Here is a 21,966-nt window from a genome sequence, read left to right as displayed (position 1 = left end):
CCATACCATGGAATACTACTCAGCAATAAAAAAGGAGCAAACTGTTAATACAAGCAATGGCTTGGATGAATTTCAAGGGCATTGTGCAGAGTGAAAAAATCCAATCCCCAAAGGTTACATACTTTATGATTCCACTTATATAATATTCTTGAAATGATGAAATTACAGGAATGGAGAACAGATTAGTGGTTGACACGGATTGAGGGTAGGGAGTAGGTGCCCCAAAAAAGAGCAACATGAGGCATCCTTTCAGTAATAGAACTCTCCAGTATCTTGGCTGTGTTGATACATGAACCCACACATGTGACAGAGTAACACTGAACCATTCACATCACTGTACCGACATCAGTGTCCCAGTTCTGATATAGTACTGTTAGGGATGTAACATGTAACCACTGGGAGAAACAGGGTAAAGGATACACAGGGATGTCACTGTACTAGCTTTGCAACTTCCTATGAATCTACAATGATATCAAACTAAAAAGTAAAAAAAATCAGGGATTCCCTGGTGGTCCAGTGGTTAGGACTCCATGCTTTCACTGTGGAGGATACAGGTTTGATCTCTGGTCAGAGAACTAAGATCCCACAAAGATTACTACGAGGAAGTGACCTAGTAACAGACACAGTGCCTCTGGATTCCAACTTTTAAGAAGGGCCTGGGGACTTCCATTTTTAATAAATAGTCCTGGTGACTATTATGATCAGGCAAGCATGGGGAACACTGATCTAGTCTAAATCCCTCAATTTACAGATGAGGAAACAGGTTCAGAAAAGGGAACTGACTCCCCCAAGGTCATACAGGCAGTTAGTAATTGAACCTAGACAAAGATGAACCTATTTGTCCAACTGCACCTCCCCAGCAACTTTATAGTAAATCCTCCACATACAGTGTTGTGTCTCATACACCATAGGCCATTTAGTATATACCTGTATAAAATGAATGAATAAGATTAGCACCCACAGTCTACAAGGATTAATGGAATTGGACACTGGACAGGTAAATTTTGATGGGACACAGCAAAAAAGAGGTAGAAAATATGTCTGGAACTGGGGCAGTGGTGGGGTAGCTTAAGTGGGGGAAAGCAGAGCACACAGGGCAGCACACAGCACTATGGAGCCCTTCAAAATCCTCAAGTCTGGGATGTGAGCATAGACAAGATGTGCAGAAGGTACGATTTTAAGTTCACTCCTAAACCCTTGGCTCACAACAATGCTGGTCCTAGTCTCTCCCATCTCCCTCTCCCATCACTGTCACTTTCCAATGTGGGAATGCTCTTGTCTCAATCAGGAGGAAGGGTGGATGGCAAAGAGGCTCACTCACCTGATGAGTGTGCAGAACTGTAAGAACGATGAATTCCTTAGCGCTCCTACAGAGAGAAGAGGGAACAGGAGAGTAGTGTATCATGCACTGGGTATTCATCTAGCACAAGAAGGAACACCAGAATTCTCCCCTGGGCTGCATTCAGGTATATGGATTAGGACAGAGGGCAATCTAAATATCTGCATGGCTGCCTCGCCTCCCATCATTTGTGGCAGCTGACATCCACCATCCATAGAGGTTCACACAGGCTTCTGAAAATGGTATTATCATTACCTCTGGGTTGTCATTTTTCAGGTCTTTTTATATTCCTTCTCACATTCTCTCTAGAAATCCTCAAACCCTAGGAACCTTTTATCTATAGGCAAAAAAGTTTGCAAGGAAAACGAAAGACCTGAATTAAGGAACTCAAAGGGAGCACAATCAGAGTCCTGGGAACCGTGTACCATGATTATTGGCAATTTGGTATTTAAGTAAGAGGAGAAACTCAAAGGAAAAACCCAAAGGAGGTCATTTGGTCATCATGACTCATACTCAGCAGAGTTGTTTTAATTGAAGGACCAAAAAAAATGAGAGCCAGAGAGCAACAGATGGAAGACAAGACTCTCCAGATAGCAAACATTCAAAAGGATGAAGAATTTGAAACTCTTCAGACAAGAATTATGCCAATGATCCAACAAGCTGTGAGGTATGAAAATTCTCTCCCAAGAATACATCATCCTTTAAAAGAACTAAAAGAAATGGAAAGAGTTCACCTTGAAGGAGCTTCCCCTCTTTGCTGGTCTTTTTACAAATGTTTCTGGGAACAAAGGTGTTCAGGAAGCAGAGTCAAGACACCCTTGATTCTGGGTATTCAAGAAAAGCCCGGGCTTCCCTGGTGGCTCAGTGGTAAAGAATCCGCCTGCCAACACAGGAGACTCAGGTTCGATCCCTGATCCGGGAAGATCCCACATACTGTGGAGCAACTAAGCCCATGTACCACAACTACTGAGCCATGCTCCACAACAGGATAAGCTACTGTAATGAGAAGCCCATGCATTGCAACTCGAGAGTAGCCCCTGCTCTCCACAACTAGAAGCAATGAAGATTCAGCACAAAAATAACAAATAAATAAAATTATTTTTAAAAAAAGAAAAGAAAAGCCCAGGGCCCCTGCTCGAGGACTTGGACTGGTACCATATTCAATGAGGCAGAGTCCAGGGATGTTGTCAGCTCCTGGGTCTGGGAAGGTCCTCGAGTAAGGAAGGAGCTGTGTTCCAAGGAAAACACCTGGAAAGTCCTGTCTGTTGGCCAGGGCAGGGAACTAGTATAGATTGAATTATGTGACTCCTGTGCTCCAGCCCCTGCCACGTCTCCCCATATCATGTAGAGCAAAGCTAAAGTCCTTGCAGTAGCTACAACTACCCCGTTCCTTACCCCACTCCACACGTGGGCTTCTCCCATGTTCCCCAAACATATCACACACACTCCTGCCTTAGGGCCTCTACACTGGGTTCTTCTTGCCTTCTCTGATATCCTCATTTCCTCCAAGTCTTTCTTCAAATGTCACCTCCTCATTGAGGCCAACACTGGCCATGCTATTTAAAGTTGTACTCTGCACCCGTGTTCCCAGCATTCCTGATCTTTATCTTGTCCCCCTTTCTATTCTTCAATAACATTCATCAACTTCTAATATACTGTGCAATATTTATTTATCATGTTTACTGCTTATGATGTGTCTTCTTCCACTAGAATGTAAACTCCAATGGGCAAGGATTTTTGTCTGTCTTATTCACTGCTGTATATTCAGTGCCTAGAACAACAACTGATGCGCAGGAGACACTCAATATAATAAATATTCACTGAATGAATGAATGATTTGCTAGTCCCAGAGATTATCAAATGTGTGAGCTCTAACTTGACCCAGAAGGTGCTCTGAGCAGTCTCACAAAATTGGGCTACCTTGGTATGGGGTACAAAGATATCCACGAGAAGCAAAGCAAAGACTTCTGAGGGGTCAGCCTGAAAGAACCCCCAACATGCCCTGATGGGGTTGAAAGAATTCACCCCATGGTGATGTGGTGGTGGACCATGAAGGGTAGAGAGTGGGGGAATGCAATGGACAAACTGAACTTGGAGAAGAGCCAAACTAAGGGTCATTAGGGACCAGACACATACCAGGATATTGGGCTGGAGTGGGGAGCCTATGGAGGAAGACCTGCTCTGGACTTCAGGAAGGGGCAGTGCAAACCCTTCCAGAAGTAGCAAGGGGGCGTCACTCCTCTGCCTTTGAAGTGGAGGGAGGGGCCCTGGAGGCAGGTGGGCTTTGGGAGAACAAGAAAGATGAGTGGAATGAAAACACTCCAAATGGAGAAGGGTTGAAGGAGATGGAGGCAGAGATGGAGCAGACTACATCAGACAGAGAGAGAGAGAGAGTAAGAGAGCAAGCGTGTGAAGATAGATAGCTGAGGTCCCCCAAACTGAGGTTATCCCCTGGAATTTAGAGCTGAAAGAATCTAATTCCGTTCTCTCAGTTCTGTTGTCTTACTCCTTATCAAAGTGTCTATGCAAGGGGGCGTGGGGTGGTATGTGTGTGTGCATGTGATAGGCGTGTGGGGTGGGGGAGTATCTATGGCATAGGTGTGTGTGTGTGCGCGCATGTGGTACCTGTGGGTATGGGTGTATTTTTAGCGCATGGTGTGTGTGTGTGTGTATGTGGTGTGTGGTGGCATGGTGTATGGGGGGGAAGAGGTATGTAGTGTCTGTGTGATATGTGGTGGTATGGTATATACAGAGGTTGTTGTTGTTTAGTCGCTCAGTCGTGTCCAACTCTGAGACCCTGTGGACTGTAGCCCACCAGGCTCCTCTGTCCATGGGATTCTCCAGGCAAGAATACTGGAGTGGGTTGCCATGCCTTCCTCCAGGGGATCGTCACCACCCAGGGATCGAACCTGCATCTTCTGCCTTGGCAGGTGGGTTCTTTACTACTGAGCCACAAGGGAAGCCCCATATACAGAAGTAAGGGAGGGTAAAAGTCAGTGTGATGACTCCATGGACAGTGGTGGTCCTCCTCACATTCCTTTCTCTCTCTGACCTGCCCCCATCTGGGGAGGGCACTACACACACTGTGAGCAAAATCCAACATGGCAGTTTCCATGCCTCAACCTGCTGGCCAGGCATTTGGATTTTATTCTCCTTGTGGTTTTTTTTGGGGGGGGGAGGCGGTGCGGGGAGGGAGTGGCGGGTGGGAAATAATGTCTTGCTCACATTGATTCTGCTTATCTCAGAATGTTGTTTGAATGGCTTGTTTATTTCTTATTCTTTACTCACTTGGTCTGTGTCATTGGTCACTCACTTGTTCTCAGTAGTCACTGCACAGGTAAGTTGAAAACCAAAGGGCTTGGGTGAGGGGAGTTGTTGGGTGAAGGGAGGTGAGGTGAACTTCCAGGAGGCTGTTCTTTGTGTCTCTTCACATCACTGAATGAGGTTAAGCCAGAGTGTGTGAGGGCCCTCAGTCCCTGGAAGTTCTGGGTACCCAGGAGCCCTGGCTCAGGTTGCTCTCCCTGGGAAGACCCCTCTCTCTTAGCCAGGGAGGGCTGTGGCAGTCATAGTTACACTACTGGTGGGATGGGGATAGCCGTGCTCAGCTCTCGCAAGGCCCAAGAGGCTCCTATTACCTGATGAGTTCTATGAACCTCTCCCTGGGGGCTTCACTCACGTCCTCCTCATTAATGGCCACAATCTGGTCACCAGCCAGGAGCTTGTCCTCAGAGGGGCCTCCTGTGGAGGAGAGGAGAGAGGCGTGAGGCCTGGGTGGGAGGGAGTTGCCAGTGCCTGAGGGAGTGGCTGCAGGCACTGAGGCCTGCAGGAGATGCGGGCCGAGTGGTGCCACTGACAGGCAACTCTTTGAGCCCTGGGCCACTGTTGCCTGTAGCAAGTGGAGGGCAGAGGGCTGGAGAAAGAGAATGGAATGGCCCTGCCTAGGCTGGGAGTGGTGTGGTAGCAAAGGCCTGGTGCTCAAGCAAGGTTCACCAGTGATTCCCGGCTCGGACCTAGTGAGGAGCACAAACTTCGGTTTCATCAGGAGGGATCTGCTTGGGCACAAGGCATGGCTTCCAGACTACTGGAGGGGTTACAGGTGACAGGAGCGGGTAAGGAATCTTCTTACTTGAACATAATTCATACTTACTGGTCTGGAAGGATGTAGGCATTCACTTCCCTGGAGACAGGGGGATGAACTAAAGAACCTAAAGTGAAAGTGTTAGTGTCCAACTCTGTAACTCCAGTAGCCCGTCCACCAGGCTCCTCAGTCCATGGAATTCTCCAGGCAAGAATACTTGAGTGGGTAGCCATTCCCTTCTCCAGGGGATTTTCTCAATCCAGGGATCAAACCCAGGTCTCCTAGATTGCAGGCAAACTCTTTACCATCTAAGCCACCAGAGAAGCCCTAAAGGCATTTATTTTCTTTCACCTAAGAGACATGCTGCTGTCTGAGAAATGAGAAGAACAAGGCACAGACCCTAAATCACTGGCAGTTGGAAATTTGCTTTCTCTCCTCCTCACGTCTACTGTTGAGGTTTAGAAAGCAGACCTGCCTGAGGGCCCTACCTTCCTGATGGGGGTAAAGGGTGGGTTGGAGGGGCGCCCTGGGCTGTGCTGCCTCTGGTGCTTAGCAAAGATCTCCTTGGAGAAAAGGATTTTAGAGATTTAAGGAGAATGACAAGTAGAACTCAGCTTAACTCAAACCCAAAATAGGACATGTCTAAGGACATGTTTAAGGACATGTCTCACTCTCAACCCAGCCTGGATGCTTGTTGGGATCCACTTGAAAGGGTCAGATCCCAACTGTTCCTCTCTCTGCAAAAAAGTGTGCTGTGTAAATGCAACAAACATGAACAACAACCAGGTCACCATGTCAGTTGAGCATCACTCTGTGGCTCTGGAGAGTGGGGCCTGTGTGCTGAGGGTGAGGCCTGTATGCTCAGCGAGCAGGATTCCCCACTCCAACCGCAAAGACCCTCAACCCACTCTTCTGACAGCACAGGGATGTCAGAAACAGGAAGCCTGCTGGTGAAGAGCCCATTCTTTGCAGCAAGTCAGGCTTGGACGCTCAACTCAAATCTACAACTCAATGGCTGTGGGACCTCGGATGAGACATTTCATCTCTCTGAATCTCTCTTTCCTCATCTAAGAAATGGAAAAATAACAGCAGAAGAAAGATGGGAGGATAAATGGGATGATGGATGTAGAGCATTTAAAACAGTTGATTGATGTTGGTAAGAATTCAATAAATGGTACTTATTATGTCTTCCAAGGGACAGTTCCTTCCACTCATTTCATTCCTCCTATTTGTTGTCGTTTAGTCGCTTCAGTCATGTCCCACTCTGTGCGACCCCATGGACTGTAGTCTGCCAGGCTCCTCTGTGCATGGGATTCTCTAGGCAAAAAATACTGGAGTGGGTTGCCATTTCTTTCTCCAGGGGATCTTCCCGACACAGGATCAAACCCACATCTCCTGCATTGGCTGTACTGTGCTTATTTACTCAGTTGTGCCCAACTCCCTGTGACCTTTGGATAGCAGCCTGTCAGGCTCCTCTGTCCATGGGATTTTTCAGGCAAGAATACTGGAGTGGGTTGCCATTTCCTCCTCCAGGGGATCTTCCTCACTCAGGGATTGAACCCATGTCTCCTGTGTTTCCTGCATTGCAGGTGGGTTCTTTACCCGCTGAGCCAGGTAGATTCTTCACAACTGAGCCACCAGGAAAGATATTCCTCCTATCTACTTCTGCCAAATATGCCAATCTTTTAGGTGCAGACCACTCTACCTATTCCCTCCCTCCCTTCTTTCCTTTCTCCTGTCCATCCATTCATCCCTCCATCCTTCCTTTCAATGGAGGAGGTCCTCATAGAACTTGGTCTCCATCACAGGCCTTGGCTCTCTGATGGCAGTGGTAAGCTCAGTCTACTTACTATTTTCATGGAATTGTTTGTTGGCTTGTTCAGCCTTAACTGTTCCTCTCTGCTGCTGCTGCTGCTAAGTCGCTTCAGTCATGTCTGACTCTGTGCGACCCCATAGATGGCAGCCCATCAGGCTCCCCCGTCCCTGGGATTCTCCAGGCAAGAACACTGGAGTGGGTTGCCATTTCCTTCTCCGATGCATGAAAGGGAAAAGTGAAAGTGAAGTCACTCAGTCGTGTCCGACTCTTCTTGACCCCATGGTCTGCAGCCTACCAGGCTCCTCCGTCCATGGTATTTTCCAGGCAAGGGTACTGGAGTGGGGTACCATTGCCTTCTCCTGTTCCTCTATAGGATGCATCTTATCTTTTCTTGTGGCCTCAAAATCAAGTTTTCTGCATTGGATGGAGGGGCACCTGGGTTGGAGGCAGGTCTGAGATCAGCCTGCTGGCCCCATGGCCTCCTGTGGTCTCCCTTGTGGCTTTTCTTCTCTCCACTCCTCCAACCCCTTCTTATTCATTCTCAGACCACCTGCAGCAACCCTGTGAATTCTGTCTCCTCTAAAGTTAAACCAGGGTCTCCTGGTGATCTGTTACTAAGTTTTATATGGTCCCTCTTTCCCAGGATAAATTTGATTTTGGATCAGAGACTCAAAAACCTTTTGCAAAACTGCATGACTACCTCAGGAGCCTTAGGTCAGCCACAAACTCCTGTACCGAATTGTTTTTTTACTTTATGCCCTCCAGTTGAAGAGCAAGCTTACAAAAATCTTTTTCTTTTCCTTGGAGGATTGCAAAATTCATCAAATTTCTGCTAGACCAGTTTGTACTCCGGCTGCTCCTCTTGACTGAGCAAGAAACTGTTGTAAACATCTAAAGCCTCAGGCCCAGCAATTCAGGAATAGAGCTCCTTTCCGTCTGTCTTTTCTTGTCAATGCCTAGCAAGATTTGGAACAAAACAGTGCTCAGGCCCTTTCCCATTTCATTCACAACAGCAGGCTTTCACAGTTCTGGTGGGCTCGCACTTGGTCCACCCCGTATGGTCCCATTCAAGCCCTGCTTCCCTCCCCACCCCCCTCAGTGGCATCACACAGGCACAGGTGCAAATCCTAGCTCTGCTACTTCTTAGTGGAGTGACCCTGGACATGCCATTTCTCTTCCTCTCTGCCTCAGTTTTCTCATCTGTAAAATGGGAATGGTATTACTTACCTTGTGGACATAGCCGCAAGCACTGAACAAGATGATGTAAATTTGTACACTCTAGGGGGCTTCATCAATGGTAGGTGTTGTATTGCTACTGGGGCTTCAGAGATTTCACTTCCTCTCCCTTTCTCTGCCACCTATGGTCTATATCCTGACTCCAGCCTTCACTGGATGACCTATTTGGTGAGCGTGTACTGGTCTCTACAGCCTGATGATTAGATTCTTGGGGGCAGGAACTCTGTCTTGTTATTTCCCTATAACCTTGCTTAGAGTAGGCAGTCAATACATACTTGTTGAATTGAATCAGATCGGTATGTCTCACTCAAGGCAGTATGGCTCTTCTGTGAAGGTTCTATGCAAAGGGAAGTTTTGTTAAGACCCAGACCCTACTAAATTATCAACTGCAGCGTCAGTGTTGTGTGTGGATAAATCTTTAAAAACCAGCTCCCTCACACAGTTATTGGCTGGCAAGTCTTCACCCACTCTTCATGAATTCCTTGGCAACACAGTATACTTGGGTGCTCTTTTCTCTGGGACGATGTGTGGGTGTTTGGTGGGGGTGGGAGCCAGGGCCAGGGGGACACTCTGGGTGACACCTACCTGGCCTCACAGATCGCACCACCACAGGCCTCTCACTGCCAGCCACGAAGCCAAAGCCACATATAGGGTCCCGGTGAATGGTCACTTGTCGCAGCGTCTCTGCCGGCAGCTGCTCACATTCCATATCATTTGCGTTCTCTTCCTGCATCACATGACTGAGGGGGAGGGGAAGATGGGAGCAAAAGAAGACGCAAAGGCAGCTAAGCCTCAGAGCAGCTGGGAGGGATGCTGATAAGGGTGCTGGCCATGGCACCTGGGAGTTCACGCACATTGCTTCCTACATCCTCTGGCACCAGCAGAAGGGATGACCAATGCATATTTCACACTGGAGAAAGAAGAGTCTAGAAAGGAGAAGCCACTTGGCTATAGGGCCAGGGCCAACAGAGGACATGGGTGCCATGGAGCCTGACATTAGAGTCTGTCCTTTCCTCAAGATACTGGGACTCAGAAGGAGCCTAAAAGCAAATGTGTTGTTGGAAGGTTAACCGGTATCACCCATGGAATCGGCTATTAACTCCCTGAGAGAAACCAAAACCTTGAGGGAAGGGACTGCAAAACAGGCAAGGCCGTGGGGAAGGAATGTGAAGTCATTTCAGAGTGTGGAGCACCTTCACGAAGTCCTTGTGTAATTTTAAACTTTAAAATCCCTTAGGTCATATATAAAAAGAAAATATTGAGATGCCATATGAAAACAAACAGGCTCACATGGAGGACCAGTCCCTTACACAACTGTGCATAATGCTAACTTCTGTTTTTTGTTTTTTTGGCCACACCAAACAGCATGTGGGATCTTAGTTCCCCAATCAGGGATCAAACCCGTGTCCACTGCAGCAGAAGTGCAGATTCTTAACCACTGGACCACCAGGGGAGTCCCAATGCCAACTTATTTCAGTTAATAGGACAGCTGGAGAATAGCTGCCAAGGGCAAGTGGGAAGAGCCACTGCTGGAGGCTGTCAGCAGACCTGAACCCAGGTGAGCTGGGAGAAGAGAAATCGCTGCCCTGATACTTGGGAGAGATTATAGATGGCACTCCAATGCCCGTAACAGATCTTACTGAAGCTTCAGAATTATGCCAGGACTTTATAAAGGGTTAACATCAAGGGCAAGGGTGAAGCATATTGCAGGCAAGGATGGGTCTGAGCTCAGTATTTGAATGAAGAGCCTTAAGGAGTGAAGGCATGGGGACCCCTGGGCTATGTGAAGGCACTGGGTTTAGGGGCAGAAAAGAGGAGAAAAGGGAAATGAATGACCGGGAGGCAGGATAGGGCAGGTGGAGGTGGAAGAGAGGGGACCAGAGCCAAGAGGCTTTCTGGTCTAATAAATGAGGTTGAGTTTCCTAGTCTCGGCGTGTGTTTCTGAAACACTAAGGTTCCAGGCAGGGCCCTTCTGAACAAGATACAGAGGGCCAGGAGCTAATTAATCAAACTAGTGCAAGATTTGGAAAAGAAGTGGGAGGTTCTGACACTAGGAGAGTGATTGTTGACTAACTAAGAACACCAAATTCCTCAGGAGCAAACGGTTGTAAGCAATTAGGTTGTTTATCAGGACACAGATTTGCTAATTAGAGAGGAGCTTTAGGACTATCGATGGGGAGAGGGTGGGAAGATTTAGAGTAATTGTGTAAAAGAGAAATTCATAGTCCCAGACTCATCTCTCTCATTGAAGAACTCAGGAAGAAAGATGGACCGTGGCTGATTGGAATCTGACCACATCAACTATGGCTGCACCCAAGCTGACTTGGGCTCTGTCTGGTGTCCCTTAGGGAGGTGGAAGGGGCTTCCAGGGCTAGGTCAAGGCTCCTGAAGATGAGTTCAGGAACTGGCTCCTTCCATTTCACACTGGGTAAGACAAATGGTCACTCTTTGACAGAAAGTTAGTTGGGAGCTGGAATATGGCTAGTTGGTGTTCTAGAGAGGTACCCTTCCAGGACAAGGGCTCAGTGACGGTGGCCTCAGGCTGGCCCCTCTCTCATTTCTGCTCCTGGGGGCAGGTAGGCACTTGAAGGCTTGAAGGGAGCCACAGAGGATCTTCCTGTGGCTGCCATCGTGCCTCACCATGGAGGCTGCTTCCCAAATGAGCCCTTGGCCTGCTGTTTCCTAATCTCAGCTCACTGGCCCTAAAAGGGCCTCTGCTTGGGATGACACCAGCTCATTTCGGCCATGGGCTCCAGCCAGGGCACCCTGGACAATGAGAGCCTGTCGGGATACACAGGCTGTGGCGTGGGAAGCAGGGACACCACAAGGAAGACCCACACATGCAATGAGAGCGCTCGACACCCTGTCCTTTGCTCAGGGCCCCCTGGTCACTGCAACCTTCCTTTTGGTGCCTTTTTCTTTTTCTAAAGCTAGGGACACTCCAGTCTCCACTGGGCCTTGAAGTACCACCAATACTCATGAAAAGAGACACTCCTGGTGCCAGGGGAACCGACAAGCTAAGAGCCTTTTGTGACCCAAGTGTTCTGCTTTACTGTTTGGACTATGTTAATCCATCAACAAGTATTTATTGAGTGCCTACTCACACAGTTGGAGATTTGGGGAGGAGGCACAAGAAGTTACAGATCTCTGCCTTCAAAGATCTTCCAGTCTGGGGTTGGGGGAGGGGGAACACACAAGTGTACACTGAACAGGAGAAAGAGAGTGGTAACTAAGAATAGTATAAAAAGTCAAAGTGTTAGTTGCTCAGTTGTGTCCCAATTCTTTGCAATGCCGAGGACTGTGGCCCTCCAGGCTCCTCTGTCCATGACATTCTCCAGGCAAGAATACTGAAGTGGGTTGCCATCTCCTTTTCCAGGGGATCATCCCAACCCAGGGATCAAACCCAGGTTTCCTGCATTGCAGACAGATTCTTTACCACTTGAGCCATCAGGGAGCCCATGAGAATAGTATATGAAGTTCATAATTAAGGTCCCAATAGTATGTTCATAGAAGGGAGTGAAGACTGAAGGGCTCCCTGGAGGAGGTAGGACCTATGCTGTGTAGTCAGAAAATGGCACTGATGGGAAGAGAAACACGAGGCTAAGCTCTGTCCATGGGTGGCCCCCATCTTTTCACAGGGGACCCAGCTATTTCTCCCACAGCCACAGGCATGTCTCCAGGTGTGACTGGAGCACTTCATCCCTGGGTTGTGTCTGACAGAGCTGGACTACCTGTCCCTAATTAGTTCTTCTTCCTTGTGCTCAGTTGTGCCCCCATGGGTACCCATGGGTGACCCCCCATGGACCGTAGCCTGCCAGGCTTCTCTGTCCATGGAATTCTCCAGGCAAGAATACTGAAGTGGGTTGCCATTTCCTTCTCCATGGGATCATCCCAAAACAGGGATCAAACCTGTGTCTCCTGCACTGACAGGCAAATTTTTTACCATTACCATGGTGCCAACCACTAGATCCTCCCCCAATTCTGCAAGGAGTCCTTTTTTCACACTGCTTGGGCCTTCCCAGCATCTGTGGTCAGAGAAGAAACCCCTCCTTTAACACACTGGAAGGCCATTTTGCAGTGCAAATTGCAGCTGTCCCCACCCTCCTGGGGTTGGCATCTTTCAGTGTCTGAGGCTCAGTCAGTCCCTCCGAAATTTGCTCAGTGCATAGAGACTTGGGAGTGACATTGAAGGCCAGTGGTGATGGATGACAGCAGCTCAGCTGTCCATGGGCCACGTGACTGCCCTCCTGGGGGAAATATGCACTTTGACTTTGAAAGATGTTTGGCTTCTGGTCTCATCAAACCGGGCAACTCTGAACAAAATTATGAAGCAGCCACAGCTTATGGTCCTCTCTCCCCACCCTCCACCCAGCTTTGTTTCTGGGATTGGCTATTTTGTTCTTCAAACCACACAGTGCCTTCAATCTGTCCTGTTCCTACCCAAGGTCTCCAAAGGTATATCCCTTCAGCCTGCACCAGGCTTGCCCTCTCTGGTCAGTGACCTGGGTAAAGGTCTAGCCTTTTCTCTTCTGCCTAATGATAACACTTTATAGCCAAGTGGTTATTTCTTTTTTATTCTTAAACCCATTATCTCATCCAACAAAAAGATCCTTTCACATCCATTATCACTTCCTAGTCGCCAAACAGACTAGGTCTCTGCCCCTCCTCCAGCCCAGACTCCAAGGCGGAGGCCAATGAGGGACTCAGCTGGGGCCAGATTTCTTGGACAGGGCTCACAATCCCAGTACCCTCATCTATACCCACCCAGGGTCCCGGACCTTCTGGCTATTTAGTCTCCATCGCAGAATTGGCCTAACCCTGCAGCCAGCAGCTCTCCACATCCTGGCCAAGTCTGACGGGCTGGCCCTCATCTTAATTCATCTGTCTTGGATCCCATTCACTCAGCGTCACTGGGAGAAGGAAATGAGATCATAGTTACAGCAACCCTTTAGAAGGTTAAACATATCATGTAGATGTAGAGGTGGTGATCTTACCAGTGGCATCATTTGGGGTGGCAGGCAGAGCAGAGAATAAGGGCTGAAGATAAACTTCGCTTTCTACAGTCCGGGCCCTTCCCCCACCAACTCCTGGCCTCTAAGTGGCAGCCCCAAGAAGTGCTCTGCCCCCTCATTTTCCAAGCAACTGTCCCCACTATCAGATGACCTGGCTCCCTATGGACACCCTGGCACCAGTTCCTTTGTGGGCTAAATTGATCCCCTACACCACCACCACTAACAACTCCCACCCTCCACCCCGCATCTCTGTCTAAAGAGGAGCTGGTGGCTGGAGCTCATGCTGACAACTGTTGCTAGGCAGGATGTGGTTGAAGGACAGGTGAACTGAGAAGATGGACTGATTGTGAGCTGCTGCTCTCTCCCCTGCACTTCTGGGCAGGAAGATAGAAATGTTAACAGCTTAACTCCCAGGCATCAGCTTTGAGCTCCCCATCCCTCCTTGCCTTTGGCTCCTTCTTCTTTACATTTATTGGCTCCTTGGGGAGTTTTGTTGCTCCCCTCGAAACTGGCAGGCTGTGGAGACACATGGGGCCAATTAGCCCTCTGCTTCCAGTCATAGGAGGCTGATTCTCCTGAAAGCTCCAGAGATCCCACGTGGCAGCTGGGACCCCAGGAGATGCCATCTTCTCCTTGTGGTAGGAATGGGAGATCCTGGGTGAAGGAGCTGCTCTGGGTGCCCTCTTTTCAGGAGCTTGAACACAAAACCCTTCTTTTGCTAAAGGAGCCCTCACTTGGGCTCACTTACTCTAAGCAGGGTGGCTCACCCTTGAGTGTGTAGTTGCACCACCTGGGAGTAGTACTAGAATGATTCTGATGCAGTAGGTCTGGAGTTAAGTTTAAGATTCTAGCAAATTCCAGGGTGCTGCCCAGGTGGCTTGTTCATGGACCACACTTTGAGGAGCAAGATATAAAAGAACACCTTTGTCAGACAATGGGAGGGCCACAATCAAGTGGGAGGGATAAGGTGCTTTCATTCCGTTGGTTTATGGCATTGAAGGCACAGTTAAAACACAAATGCTATCTTGGGGAAACGATACAGAAAGCCATGCAAACAAATGACTGACTGGCTGAATCAGATTTACCCCAGGAGAGAATAGGGAGTGAGCTATAAGGATAAGAAGTGACAGGTAAGGCTGAATTAGGGGAAAGGAGAGAAAGATCTGGAGAGATGGGGCACCATTTACCCTGAAGAGTCTGGTCAGTCAAAGAACAGCCTGAGGTCTCACACAACATCTGGGAGTAAGGTGAGGACAATGCTGAGAGAGGACAGTGCTGAAAACAACAGCTACCATTTACTGAGGACTTGTGGTGTGCCAGGTACTATGCACATATTGCCTCACTCCAGCCTCACGACAACCCCATGAGTAGAAGACCTTATTGCCATTTTACAGATGAGGAAACCGAGATTGGGGAAGAGAGATTAATTTACTCCACGACATCCACCTATTTACACTGTGGTGTAGCTACAATGTCAACCCAGGTCCATCCAACTCCAGAGCCAATTTTCTCACACGATTTGGGCCAAGAACCTGTGGGTAAGTAACGGGCATGAAGAGATGTTGGGGGAGAGTCAGCAGACTGCTCCTCTGCCAGGGAACAGAAGGCCACGCCAGTGCTGTGTGTCAGAGCAGCCTCCCCTGAAGCCACCACAGCAGAGGGGACAGGTGGGAGACTCCAGCCCCAGAACTGACTTCCTACCTGCCTCCAAGTCCACCCTCCTACATGGGAGACTCAGCCCAGGGGGCCTCCCATGCCTGTTAACCTCAGTCACCACCAGAGAGAAGTGCACTCAACTCTGGTCATCCCTCAGAACCCAGGGGTTCTCATCCCCGTGGGCATCTGTTCACCCTCTAATGCCACCCTTCTCTTCTCTTCTCTTCGAACTCTTTTGCGGTGCCCTTGGGAATTCTCAGTCAATAGCAAACTCCTCTGTATCTTTCACTGACTCTCTGAAAGTGCCCTTTCGCTTCTTTCTCAATGGAAGCCGGCTTTATTCCTTGAGGACATCACTTGCCCACCAAGCCCTCTCAACAGGAAGCTGGACTTTTTTCCCTCTCAAATCTCAAGACCCTCAGGGCCTGTGTGTGTGTGGGGGGGGGTGGGGAGGGCGGGTAGGTGTCTCCTTGCTTGCCAGTGCCATTCCTCCTCCTTCCTTCTGCCTAAATCCTGCTCCCTTGTGGAATACGCCTGCCACCCACCTCTACCTCTCCCTCTCCATTGCTGTCTATGATATCCTGGGTAGTCCCCACAGTGACATTGATTTATGTTACTAGTCATATGTGATCTTCCCCTCTGCTCTAACTTTTTATTTTATTATGAGAAAATGTGTCTAACATAAAATTTATCATCTTAATAATTTTTTAAAGCACATAGTTCAGTGGCATCAAATACACTTACACTGTTGTGCCACGATCACCACCACCTGTGTCCAGAATTTTTCATCATCCCAAAGTGAAATTGTGTACCCATTAAATACTGACATCCTATTTCCCCCCTCCCCACGGTCACTGACAACCGTTATTCTATTGAGCTGGTCAAAAGTTTGTTTGAGTTTTTCCATTACATCATATGGAAAACTCCAAATAAAGTTTTTGGCCAGCCCAATACCATCTCCACTGTCTGACCACCACTTTCTCACTCTCTAAGATGACTATTTTATAGGTCTTCCTCTCCTCCATCTGCCCCACCTCCCCATTTATCCCAATGAATCTCATCTGATGACCTTGTCCTATATGTTATTGAGAAAACACAAGCCATCAAATGGGAGCTCCTTTATCTTACCACCACTAAATCTATACACCACCCTGTCTGCATCTGTACCCATGACTCTGTTTTCCCTCCTACTAAAATGGAGGATCTTTAGTTTCTTGTGTCAATGGCAGATCTACTCAGTTATGCCCTAGTACCATAAAGAAGACTCTTGTCTTCTCAAAGACTTCCCTCCTTTGGCCATTCACTCTCTTCCCTAAGTCATCAATCTCTTCATCTCTCCAGAATCATGCTAGCATACTGATGGAAATCATCTATCCTTAAGAAAACTAACAGAAATGACCTGGTTCCACTCCATAATCCCCTTACATGGCAAAATTGCTCGAGTTTTCTACAAATATTTTCTCCACGTCTTCATCTTCTACTTGCTCCTCAATCCACTCTAATCTGGTTCCTACATATCTCAACTCCACAGAATCACTCTTGTTAAGGCCACCAACGGCCTTCATGGTTCTCTCTCAGTCCTTATCTTACTCAGCCTCTAACCACCCTTGGACACAGTTGACCACTCCTTCCTTTTGAGGAGGCTCTCCTCCTCTGGTTTCTGTGGCTACTCCAACTACCTTTCTGCCCAATATTTCTTAGTTTCCTTTGTGGGCTTCTCCTCCTACACCGAATCACTGGATACCACAATTCTTGCGAACTCAGAACTTCTTACCAACTTCCCAGACCTTCTCTCTAGACTCTCTTTCCCAGGTGATCTCATCAGTCCCCTGGCTTGAAATACAATCTATGTGCAGACAATGCCCAAATTTCCATTCTATCCACACCTCTTCTGTGAGCCCCCAAACTCCTACATTCCAACGATCTACTTTGACATGTCTGCTCCCATGTCTCAAGGGAACTGCAAATTTAACATGTCCAAAACTGAACTCAAATTTTTCCCCCTCAAGCCTAGGCCTCTCTCAGCCCTCCTCATCTCAGTACATGGCACCATCATCTCTTCAGTGACTCAAGCCAGAAACCTCAGAGTCATTCTTGTGTCCTGTCTCTCTGTTTCCCTCACCCTCATCTCTAACCTCTCAGTAAATGCTTGCAGCTATTCCTTCAGAATCTGACCAACTCTCTCAATCTCCATGACTGTCACCCAGTTCAAGCCACCATCATCTCTCTCCTTCATTGCTGCAGCAGCCTTCTTTCTGGTCTCCCTATAGACATTGCTGCCCCCCTTTAAGCCTGTTCCCTATAGATATTGCAAAAGCCCAAATCATATCCCGTCATTCTTCTGCTTAACACCCTGAAGACATTTCCCACTGCAAGTGAAGAACATCCAAAGTTCTTTTCCATGGCCTACGAGGCCCTGTTGTGATCTCTTCCTTGCCAACCTCTCTTGTACGTGTGTGCTAAGTCACTTCAATCATGTCCGACTCTGTGTGACCCTATGGACTGTAGCCTGCCAGGCTCCTCTGTCCATGGGATTCTCCAGGCAAGGACACTGGAGTGGGTTGCTGTGCCCTCCTCCAAGGGATCTTTCTTACTCTTGCCTAGAACAATCTGGCCCCACTAGCCTCCTTTCAGTTTCTGATCAAGCTCTATGCTACCTTGAAGTCTTCCCAGTTGGTACTCCTTTCTTCCTGGAAACCTCTTTCCCTATTCTTCACGTGGCCAATCATCCTTCCTTCAAGTCTCATGTAAATATCACCTCCTCGAAGGGGTCTTCCCTGAAAACTCTGCCCCTTGATAGTCCTAACACTGTAAACTGATCTGTTTCCTTCATGATATTCATCAGGATCAGTAACTATAGACTCATTTCTGTGATTATTTGCCTGTAAACCTCATAAGAGTATTGATTATGTATCTTTTGTTCAACAGTATATCTCCACCTTCTAGTGTGTACATGGCACATAGTGGGTGCTATAATAAATATTTTATAAATGGCTTGATGGATGGATTTTGAGGCATAAGGATTAGAATCCTCTGGCTAGACCATGTAGTTCATTATCAAATGCCTACTGGCTCTGCCTCAGGTTTCTAAATGGGGAGTCTGGTCCATGGAAGAAAGCTTTCAACATCTCTGACCAAAGACAAAAAGAGGGAGAGAATGGAGTAAAAGCAAGCACACAAGGAGGGCTACAGTTTAAGAAGAAATGGCTACAGTTCTTAGAAGAGTATCAGGGCGGGAAATCTAATGACTATTCCTTCCTGGGACAGAAAAGTCTCTTTAAAGGGCAACAACTCTTCTTTCAGAATGGCCAGAGGCCCAGGGGTGGGCAGGATGACTTTGGATAGTCTTTTCCCTTCCAAGAGCCTCTAGGCAGACAATTCAATCGATTACTGTCCCAGGGCTGCCTCCAGGGCTTTCCGCCCTCTTTCCCTCCAGGTCTTCATGGCCCTGACACTTCTTTCTCAGCTGAGACTGGAGAGGCATCTCCCGGAAAACCTGCTGGTGTCTGGATTCATTTTCTCATTGTCCAAACAGTTGTTCTTCCCCAGAGGGCTGGAATGGAGACACCTGTCACCCATTCTAGCAGGTCACAAGGGAGCAGGTAGAGAGACCAAAGCCATTCGTCCTTCCACAAATACCCGTGAACCTGGAGTCACCTCACAAAAGACCATCCCCATGATCCTTCTGAGAGGAGGCTGCAGTGGACCCTCTGGGCAGCCGCCTCCTCCCCTCCCTACTTCTCCCCCTCAGGGGCTACACATTCAAGAAACTCAGACATGTTGTCTAATAGGCCCAGATATGCTCCTCAGCCCTCCCTGCCAGCCCAGTGACAGATGTGAGGGCTGTGCCAGTTGTGAGGCTGGTACCATATGGCACCATGGGTCACAAGGTCTGAAGCTGCTGCCACTGAGCTGTGGCGGAGTTTGTGGGGAGATCCTTGCATTTTAGCCCCCACTCACCTGTCACTGGCAGAGGCAGTGAGGGGGAACTGGAGCTATGAAATATTCACGGGAGCTTGCAGGAATTGTCATGTCACCCCAAAGAGCACCCTGGCCCCCACCCTCCACTTACACATGAAGTATTTCTGAGGAAGGCTGAGAGAAAGACTGACCGAGCCAGTGCGGGAGAGGTGAGGAGTGGAGGGGAAGACAGGAGTGGGGGCCAGACAGAGCCAGGAGGGAGAAGAGAGGTGAGGTGAAGCCCAGAAACCCAGACAGAAGCAGAGATATGAGATAAGAGGAGGGCTTTGGAGACAGTGAAGAAGAAAAGACAGGGCTGAAGAAGGCAAGCCTGGCAGAGAAACTGTGCCCGCCAACTCATTTGCCTTAGCTTTTTGGAGGCCCACTTCTGTGCCTCGCCTGTTCTCTAAATACCCTCAAGCTGCTCCCAGCTCTGTCCTCAGGCTCTGGCAGTAGGCCACACGGTAACAAGAGCCCTCTGTTATAGGACTTCCAGTGCTCCATCTCTCTGGGGAAGGGTACTGCTATTCTGCCACACTGACCGCATCCATTTCATGGATGGGGATGTGGGTGAGCGAGGGGCAAATCTGAAGTAGGCTGAAGAAGAAAACCCAGGACACTGTCCCAACTGGGGCCAATTCCCCAGCCACAAGAAGCTGTATTTTTTGGGGGAAAGAGATCAAGAGGAGAAAATAGGATGGAGAGAACATTCCAGAAGGTGGGAGGGAATGGTCATGATGGGAAAAGTGGAGCTGGCAGGGAAGGGAGCAGCAGGCCTGAATTCTTCCCCTCAGCGAGCATACCTCTCTGAGGCCAGGCTGGGCTGCAGAGCCCTGGCACAGAACACTAAGCTAGGAGAGGGTCCCTGGCCACCCAGATCTTTCTCTTTTCTTGGATCGCAGCCTCTAGTCTGCCCATGGCTGAACTGTAAACAAGGCTTGGAGGCCAGAGAGGGGGAGCAGGTGTGAACAGGGGCTTCTGGGAATATCCCCATAAGTAGCTACCTCCAGCAGCCAAAGACCTGGGACTCCAACAGTGGCCCTATGGGGTCTGCTTGGCAGGCACCAGCTGCACAGGGCTCCAGGCAAAATCTCCTGAAGCCAAATGAGGGCCCGCTCCTCGGCAGGCTGGCTGCGCTATCTCCCTCCACTCTGTGAGCCTGCCAGGCATCCATGGCCTGGGCCGCCAGCCTGAGAGGTCCCAGGCTAACTCCAATTAAACAGCTGGAGAATCTTGGAGTTGCCAGGGCCCTGGGAAGAAGTTATTTATTTCACCTTTATTCACTCTGAAGATTTGCAGAATGACAGGGGAAGGCTTTCTGGAGAAATTGCAGCTGGGGGTTATAGGAGGGGCCAGATTTGGACCCTGAGATAGAAGTGGGTGGTGAGGGGCTGTGGCAGGAGGCAGAGGAGACAGCCCAAGTGCAAGGCGCTGGGGAGAAGTGGGCCGGGGGAGCAGGCAGCTGGAGCTGACCCAGAGAGACAGTGGGTAAACTTTCTCCTCCCTCCCTTGCTCACGTCTGGCTCTGCTGGGGCATTATGTCCTCTCTGCAGTGCCCTCTTAGGGAGCCAGTCTAGTTGTGGCTGGACAGAGAAAGGCACATCCATCCCGCTGCTTTGCCTAGATGGCCCATCTGCCCCCTCTTTGCCTGAGATGATGCAGGTGGTAGCTGAAGCCCAGGCACCAAGCCCAGCAGGCACCAGGCTCACCTCTTGCGAGGGAACAAACTGGAGCAAGCCCCGGCTTCCCCCACTGTGCACTGGCTCCAAACTCTGTTCATTGGGTCCATGGGGGGAGGGGTGGCAGGGCAGAAATCAGGCCAAGAAGCAACTCAATAAAAGAGGTTATGTGAGCAGAGGCCTGGTAAATTCATGTCACCCCATCTGGAGGCATCCAGAGATGCCAACTACAGCTTCAGGGCAAAGAGATACCTTTTATTCTGCCTAATTGCATCTTCCTGCAGACAGTGAGTAAGAAATTAGAAGGTTTTTCCTAAAGCAAAGAGAAGATTCTATGGGATCAGAGAAAGGGAAACAAGGTTGGTGAACCCTCCACCTAAGAATAAAAGTAAAGGGCAGGTACTTCCCTGGTGGCTCAGTGGTAAAGAATCTACCTGCCAACGTAGGAGGCACAGGTTCGATTCCTGGTACAGGAAGACACCACATGCCTTGGAACAACACTGTGTGCAACACTATTGAGCCTGTGTTCTAGAGACTGGGAGTCGCAATTACTGAGCCCATGCGCCGCAACTACTGAAGCTGTGCACCCTAGAGCCTGTGCTCTGCAACAAGAGAAGCCATCACAATGAGAAGCCTGTGCACTGCAGTGAAGAGTAGCTCCGGCTTGCCATAACTAGAGAAAAGCCCGCGGAGCAGTGAAGACCCAGCATAGCCAAAAAATAAAAATAAATAAATAAAATTATTTTTAACAAAGTTAAGGGCAAGGGCAGGTGCCGATCTCATAAGGCGTGAGTTAGCCAGCACCTCCTCCACGTTGTTAGTTGGTTTCCAGGATGTGAATGGCAGTAAAACTGCAAAACTCAAAGGGCCTGTAGACTTGTTTTTGACTGGCTGTGAGGGTGATAAGGAGATTACACCCAACTATGCAACCAGGCTTGAGGGAGACAGGATCCTAAGGAATTCCAAGAACCCACAGGCTGCCTACTTGGCAACACTGCTTCAATGGTAGACCCCCCAGATTCAACTCATTATTTCTGGTTTTAAAACTAGACCCAGACATTGTAGAAAGAACAAAAAAGGGTAAGAAAAATAGCTTTTTTTTTAACCTAATCCTCAGTTACCCAGAACATTCTATTAACCAGAAAAGTCCTTCCCCAAGCATTCAGGTTTTGGCATTACAGGGTATTTGT

At 48.8% G+C, this 21,966-nt stretch overlaps 1 protein-coding gene across 6 annotated transcripts in view; it reads right to left on the bottom strand.

Annotated features, from left to right (window-relative positions):
• The window catches only part of FRMPD3 (FERM and PDZ domain containing 3), a 145,642-nt gene that overhangs the window by 59,883 nt on the left and 63,793 nt on the right, over nt 1-21,966 (bottom strand). For 3 of the 6 annotated variants that reach the window (XM_070785392.1, XM_070785393.1, XM_070785397.1), the window contains exons 2-4: nt 9,055-9,209; nt 4,975-5,077; nt 1,322-1,367 (exon numbers count right to left, since the gene is read on the bottom strand). The exons of 1 other annotated variant lie outside the window; for it this stretch is intronic. In XM_070785392.1, the coding sequence (XP_070641493.1) occupies nt 1,322-1,367; nt 4,975-5,077; nt 9,055-9,202 (297 nt within the window). In that variant the 5' untranslated portion in view covers nt 9,203-9,209. Of the gene's footprint in view, nt 1-1,321; nt 1,368-4,974; nt 5,078-9,054; nt 9,210-21,966 lie in introns of those variants that run through there. 2 more of the 6 variants (XM_070785396.1, XM_070785394.1) reach the window with 1 other exon arrangement.

This window comes from Bos indicus, chromosome X (genome assembly GCF_029378745.1).
Source record: "Bos indicus isolate NIAB-ARS_2022 breed Sahiwal x Tharparkar chromosome X, NIAB-ARS_B.indTharparkar_mat_pri_1.0, whole genome shotgun sequence".
In the NCBI taxonomy this organism is placed as follows: domain Eukaryota; kingdom Metazoa; phylum Chordata; class Mammalia; order Artiodactyla; family Bovidae; genus Bos; species Bos indicus.
This window is presented reverse-complemented; position numbering and strand designations above follow the sequence as displayed.